The sequence below is a fragment of the Prosopis cineraria genome, unplaced genomic scaffold (assembly GCF_029017545.1).
Source record: "Prosopis cineraria cultivar Desert tree isolate PC_DT_omini unplaced genomic scaffold, ASM2901754v1 PC9, whole genome shotgun sequence".
Classification (NCBI taxonomy): domain Eukaryota; kingdom Viridiplantae; phylum Streptophyta; class Magnoliopsida; order Fabales; family Fabaceae; genus Prosopis; species Prosopis cineraria.
The window spans coordinates 27982460-27988561 of record NW_026555340.1 but is presented as its reverse complement, the minus strand read 5'-3'; the positions used below and the strand labels follow the sequence as shown (position 1 = coordinate 27988561).

The window sequence follows — 6102 nt, the reverse complement described above, 5'->3', positions numbered from 1 at the left end:
AGAATAGTATTTTCTCTCACTCATTTTAAAGTAATGTTGGTTAAAGATTGAAATAATGTAATTTTTTAGCCCCCAAACTTTCTCTCAATTATCAATTTAGTTAGCAAATTTTGATTTCTTATAACTCTATCCTTTGTGACTCATTGAGTTAATGAAGTATAGAGGTCAAATTGTGCCAATTGAACTAACTATAAAAATTAAGTTGTTTTGAGTCAATAAATTAAAAGACTTAAATTGTTTATAGTTAGAGTTTGAGAATTAAATTGATATATACAATAACAATTAACCTTATTTTCTTAGGTATTGTTGATTATATAAACCGTAGTCACCACACAATGTTATTATACTCTATTAGCAACTAAGTATTTGAAATCAAGGATTGAATTAATCATTAAAAAAATTTTAAGGATTAAAAGTTATATTTTCTCATCAATAATTTGTTTAATTAAAAAATTTAAAAATAAATGGAAACGCACTATCAAGCTTAACAATCTAAACGAGGGATACTAAAAGATTCAACTCTATCAAATTAAAATCCATGGAAGTGTTTTCCCCACGAATCGTGAGCATTAACAATCTTAATGGTTGCCAAATCATCTACGAATCTTCCAAGTCCATCCACCCAACAACAAATTGATCGTCCGCGTCTTTTTCTAACCTTACCGTTTTTTTTTTCCCCTTTTTCTTTTTAATTTTTTAATAAATCAACTAGACATAAACCGTATTGTCTCATTTTTGATCCGCGCAAAAGAAGCATGTTTGTAATTGTCAGTGTCTCTTGTTTAGAGTTCAAAGGTCAAACTTCAAAGTCGACACATTCGGGTCAAAATCTTTGTGGTTCAAGCTTCCCCGAACCGGTGGGTCAGCAACGGCGGCTCGACCGCCCACTTCTTCCCTGTGAGTGTCCGGATTCTTCCCTCTCGAGCCATCCATCATAAATCAACAAACACCAGAAAGTGGAAACATATTAACCTGATTTGACACTCACAAACAGAGAAACACAGCTCCCAACCACCGTTTAAAAAAAAAAAATTGTATTTTTCTCATTAATTGCAATTCTTTAAACTAGCATTACCCCACAACATTCAAGAAAAAACGAAGTATTTGAAGTACCAATCCGTCCAGTCCAAGTTCAATTTTTTATACCTTAAGCGATTGCACTCCAACAGACATCCTGATGGCCTCAACTCTCTCGTATTTTGTTGACCCTTCGAAATTCCGCTCTTGGTTTTTCGCTGTATATGATTTCTGAGGAAAAAAGGAAAGATAGGTTGCAGAAGACAAGGAGAAGGAGGAGGTGGAGGTGGAAGAAGATAATACAAACAGCTACATAAATGTCACAGCATGTAACAGATTCCTGGGGCTTACTATTGATCTGTTTCGCAATCATTTTCTCTGGTACTGCTTCAAAGCTCGCTCTTTTATGTTCCCATCCCTTCTGGGTTTTGCGTGATGCTTAAGGATTCTTTATTGAAGAGGATTGATCTTTGGTCTTTGTACTTGTATTTCTTTATATCATCAATTTCTGCGAACAGTATTTGTTTATTCTGGAAATCCTAGCCGAGACAATTTTGGTTATGTTGATTGTTCAGCAGGTAAAATAGTTGCCGGAGATTCTTTGGACACAGACAGAGAAGTTTTGCTCCAGCTCAAATCGTATCTCAACAATCAAACTCTAGTAGACCAAGGACGTTACACTAACTGGAACACGAGCAGTTCGAATCCTTGTGAATGGTCGGGAATCTCGTGCAGCGGCAATGGAACAACGAGGAGGGTGGTCGGAGTCGACCTCTCCGGCAACAAAATCACTGGCCAGATATTCCAGAACTTCTCTCAGCTCACTCAACTCACGCACCTTGACCTCTCCCGGAACACACTCTCCGGCAAGATTCCGGCGGACTTGAGGCGGTGCCACAAGCTCGTGTATCTTAATCTCTCGTACAATATTCTTCCCGAAGAGTTGAATTTGATTGGCTTGACGAACTTACAAACTCTGGACCTATCAGGCAACAGGCTTCACGGGGATCTTGGGTCTCATTTCCCTGCCATTTGTGACAATCTGATCAGTTTGAATATCTCAGGGAATAGCTTCACTGGTAGGGTTGATGAGTGCTTCGATCAGTGCCTGAAATTGCAGTATTTGGATTTGAGCACTAATAAGCTGAGTGGGGGCATATGGATGGGAATTGCGAAGCTGAGAATGTTTTCTGTTTCAGAGAATGTTCTCAGTGGGACAATCCCTCCATCAGCTTTTCCAGTGAAGTGCAATCTTGAAGTACTTGACATTTCAGAAAATATGTTCACAGGGAATGTCCCGCAGGAGCTCGCTAACTGCAAGAATTTAACGATCCTGAATCTTTCCAGCAACAAATTCAACGGATCAATACCTAAACAAGTTGGTTCCATTTCTGGGATTGAAGCATTGTACTTGGGGAACAACAATTTCTCAAGAGACATCCCAGAAGAACTTTTGAACCTGACCAATTTAGCATTCTTGGATTTAACTAGAAATCAATTTGGTGGGAACATACAAGAGATATTTGGGAAATTCAAGCAGGTGAAGTATCTTCTGTTACACTCAAATAATTACACTGGAGGATTATCTTCATCAGGAACTCTCAAGTTGCCAAATATTTTACGCTTGGACCTAAGCTGCAACAACTTCTCAGGTCCATTACCCACAGAAATCTCTCAAATGTCAAGCTTGAAGTTATTAATGTTAGCCTACAATCAATTCACAGGACCTATTCCACTTGAATTTGGAAACTTGCCTCGCCTTCAAGCTCTTGACCTATCTTTCAACAACTTATCTGGGCCAATCCCACCAACTCTTGGAAAGTTAACCTCTCTTTTATGGCTCATGCTTGCGAATAATTCATTAACAGGTGAAATCCCAAGAGAGCTGGGAAACTGTTCGAGCTTATTATGGATAAACCTTGCGAATAATAAGCTCACGGGAAAATTCCCACCTGAATTGGCCAATATAGGAAGAAACGCCATGGCCACATTTGAATCAAATAGGCAATATGAGACGGTCAGTGCTGGCTCTGGTGAGTGCTTAGCCATGAAAAGATGGATACCTGCAGATTACCCTCCATTTAGTTTTGTGTATGACATCCTTACGAGGAAGAATTGCAGAAGCATTTGGGACAGATTGCTCAAAGGGTATGGGATTTTCCCCATTTGCAATGCAGGGACATTTTCACCATTATCTCAAATCTCTGGCTATGTCCAGCTAAGTGGGAACCAACTCTCAGGTGAAGTTCCTCCAGAAATTGGGACGATGCAGAACCTGAGCATGTTGCATTTGGGGCTTAACAGATTTTCTGGGAAACTTCCTGCAGAGGTGAAAAGTTTGCGGCTTGTGGTATTGAACATAACAAGAAACGAGTTTTCTGGGGAAATCCCTTGGGAAATTGGGACCATGAAGTGTTTACAGAATCTCGATCTCTCCTACAATAATTTTTCTGGGGTTTTCCCCTCAAGTCTCAACAACTTGTCAGAGCTCAGCAAGTTCAACATTTCTTATAATCCCTTGATATCAGGTGAGATTCCATCTGCAGGACAACTAGCTACATTCGAGAAATACTCGTACTTGGGGAATCCCCTCTTGCATCTTCCAAGCTTCATTGACAACACCACCAATGATCAGAAAAACACGACCTCCCACAACAGAGCCCTCAAAAAATCCATAAATCTCTCTGTTATCTTGGTGTTCTTTGCTCTCACTCTGGCTTTCTTAATATTTGGTCTCCTTACTGTCATCGTTTGTCTACTGATAAAAACCCCATCAGAAGAACCACTCCTGACAGTCTCAAAACTCGACCATGAGTCTGGAACCTCATCCCCATGGTTGTCGGATATAGTTAAGGTTATTCGATTGGATAGGACAGCTTTTACACACGCCGACATCTTGAAAGCCACAGGGAATTTCTCAGACAATAGAATCATAGGCAAAGGAGGCTTCGGAACAGTGTACAGAGGAATATTTTCAGATGGGAGAGAAGTGGCAGTGAAAAAACTCCAAAGAGAAGGACTTGAAGGCGAAAAAGAATTCAGAGCAGAAATGGAGGTTCTTAGTGGCCATCGCTTCGGTTGGCCCCACCCAAACCTCGTCACACTCTACGGTTGGTGCCTTGACGGCTCAGAAAAAATACTGGTTTATGAATACATTTCAGGTGGAAGCTTGGAAGATCTCGTGACTGACAGAACGAAATTCACATGGAAAAGACGGCTAGAAGTAGCCATTGACGTTGCTCAAGCTTTGGTTTACTTACACCATGAGTGCTACCCTTCAATCGTTCACAGAGATGTGAAGGCCAGCAATGTGTTATTGGACAACAAAACAGGGAAGGCCAAAGTCACGGACTTTGGACTAGCCAGAGTGGTTGATGTCGGAGGTAGCCACGTCAGCACAATGGTAGCTGGGACAGTGGGGTACGTGGCACCGGAATACGGCCACACATGGAAGGCGACGACGAAGGGTGACGTCTACAGTTATGGAGTGTTGGCTATGGAGTTGGCGACGGGAAGAAGAGCATTAGACGGAGGGGAGGAATGTTTGGTGGAATGGGGAAGGAGGGTGATAGGTCAGGGAAGAAATAGGCCAATCGGCCGGCCGGTGATTCCAGTGGTACTGATGGGTTCTGGTTTGCTTGAAGGGATGGAGGAGATGATGAAGCTATTGAAGATAGGGGTGAGGTGCACGGTGGAGACACCGCAGGCTAGGCCTACGATGAAGGAGGTTCTGGATATGTTGATTAAGGTGTATAATCCCAAGAGCGATTCAAGCTATGAACATCTGAGTCATTGGTGAGGTGAAGCATTTTGTGCCTGATAAGGAAGGAAAATAAAAAGTATATAGGATGTTGAGAAGAAAACAATAAACAAACAGGCAATTGTCCATATTGTTGTAAAGTAGTTTATACTTTACATAGGAAAATCATGTCCCGTGCACATATGATTGTTTTCTGTGTATACAGAAATCTTCATGTATCATTCATTATGCTGAAGAAGCTTCTCAGTTTTGTTTTCTTTTTTCATGGATGAATCGGTCGTTGCGGTGGTTATTTTTGTTTATCTTTCTTAACAGAAATAGTTGACAAGTTCTCCACATTAGGGTGGTTATGAGTTCTTATTTGTTCACAGGATGAACTTTCCATGATTCATTATATTGATGAAGTTGTTCAGTCTTATTAACTTTAAGGGTGTTCACGAGACGGGACGAGATTGAGACACTTTTGTCCTGTGTCTTATTTTGAAAAAAAAATTGAGACTAAATTTTTATCCCGTGTTCAGTCTTAAAAGTTGTCCCGTCTCGTTAGGAATCGAGATAGGATCAGGACAAGAATGAGATGTTTTGTTGTTTCGATAAATCGAATAATATTGAAAAATGATCTGAATAATAACATGTATTAAAATTTTAAATTATATAATTTATTAAATTTAAAATCAAAACAACACCAAGCACATAAATCACAATAATTTAAAGTCAATTATTGAATTACATTAATCGTAACTATACATTATGATAGTAATTACAAGCAATTTTTAGGCTATAACGGCGGCAGCAACAAACAAGCTAGGCACAATATTAAATCATTGTTGTTCTATTTTAGTTGAGATATGCTAAGTTAATTATTCTTTCAAAAATAAAGCAAAAAATGATATAAATAAAAATTATTAAATAGATAAACAAAAGAATAAATTATATTGATATAATTAATATAAGTATAAATTATATTAACATAATGAATATATTTAGTGTATATTTTTAAAATAAAAAATAACATATATATATATATATAATATTCGGCATAAGACGTTCCGATGGTAATCTCATATCCCGTCTCCTCCTGAACCATTTTTCTATTCGGTTTTGCAAAGTGCCGTCTTAATTGTTTTGGGTTGAGATGATATCAGACCAATCAAGACAGTTACAAGCTAAACAACCCCAACTAACCCACACTGTTTTAGTAGTTTTATTCTCTTTCTTTTTGTTTTGATGAATCCTCAGCATTTCGGTTATTACTTAACTAGCAGACTCTGGCAAGGTTTATAATTCAAAAGGTGAATCTGATTATGATTTGAAATGCTTCTCGA

General features: G+C 38.8%; 1 protein-coding gene across 2 annotated transcripts; it reads left to right on the top strand.

The window, feature by feature from the left end:
• The first annotated feature begins 1066 nt into the window (after positions 1–1066).
• Positions 1067–5199, top strand: LOC129320577 (probable LRR receptor-like serine/threonine-protein kinase At1g74360). 2 transcript variants are annotated; one of them, XM_054966099.1, is made up of 2 exons: positions 1067–1398; positions 1596–5199. In XM_054966099.1, the coding sequence occupies exons 1-2, from the start codon at positions 1335–1337 to the stop codon at positions 4814–4816; spliced, it is 3285 nt and encodes a 1094-aa protein (XP_054822074.1). In that variant the 5' UTR covers positions 1067–1334; the 3' UTR covers positions 4817–5199. The 2 variants fall into 2 exon arrangements, with proteins under 2 accessions (XP_054822074.1, XP_054822073.1); XM_054966098.1 differs by having other exon boundaries at positions 1593–5199.
• The last annotated feature ends 903 nt before the right edge of the window (positions 5200–6102 follow it).

What these genes read in the sequence shown, in the direction of transcription:
- LOC129320577 (XM_054966098.1), top strand. Translation starts at nt 1,335, where the DNA reads ATGTCACAGCATGTAACAGATTCCTGGGGCTTACTATTGATCTGTTTC. An exon ending in TTTCGCAATCATTTTCTCTG is followed by an intron (nt 1,399 to 1,592) that starts GTACTGCTTCAA and finishes TTGATTGTTCAG; the next exon opens with CAGGTAAAATAGTTGCCGGA.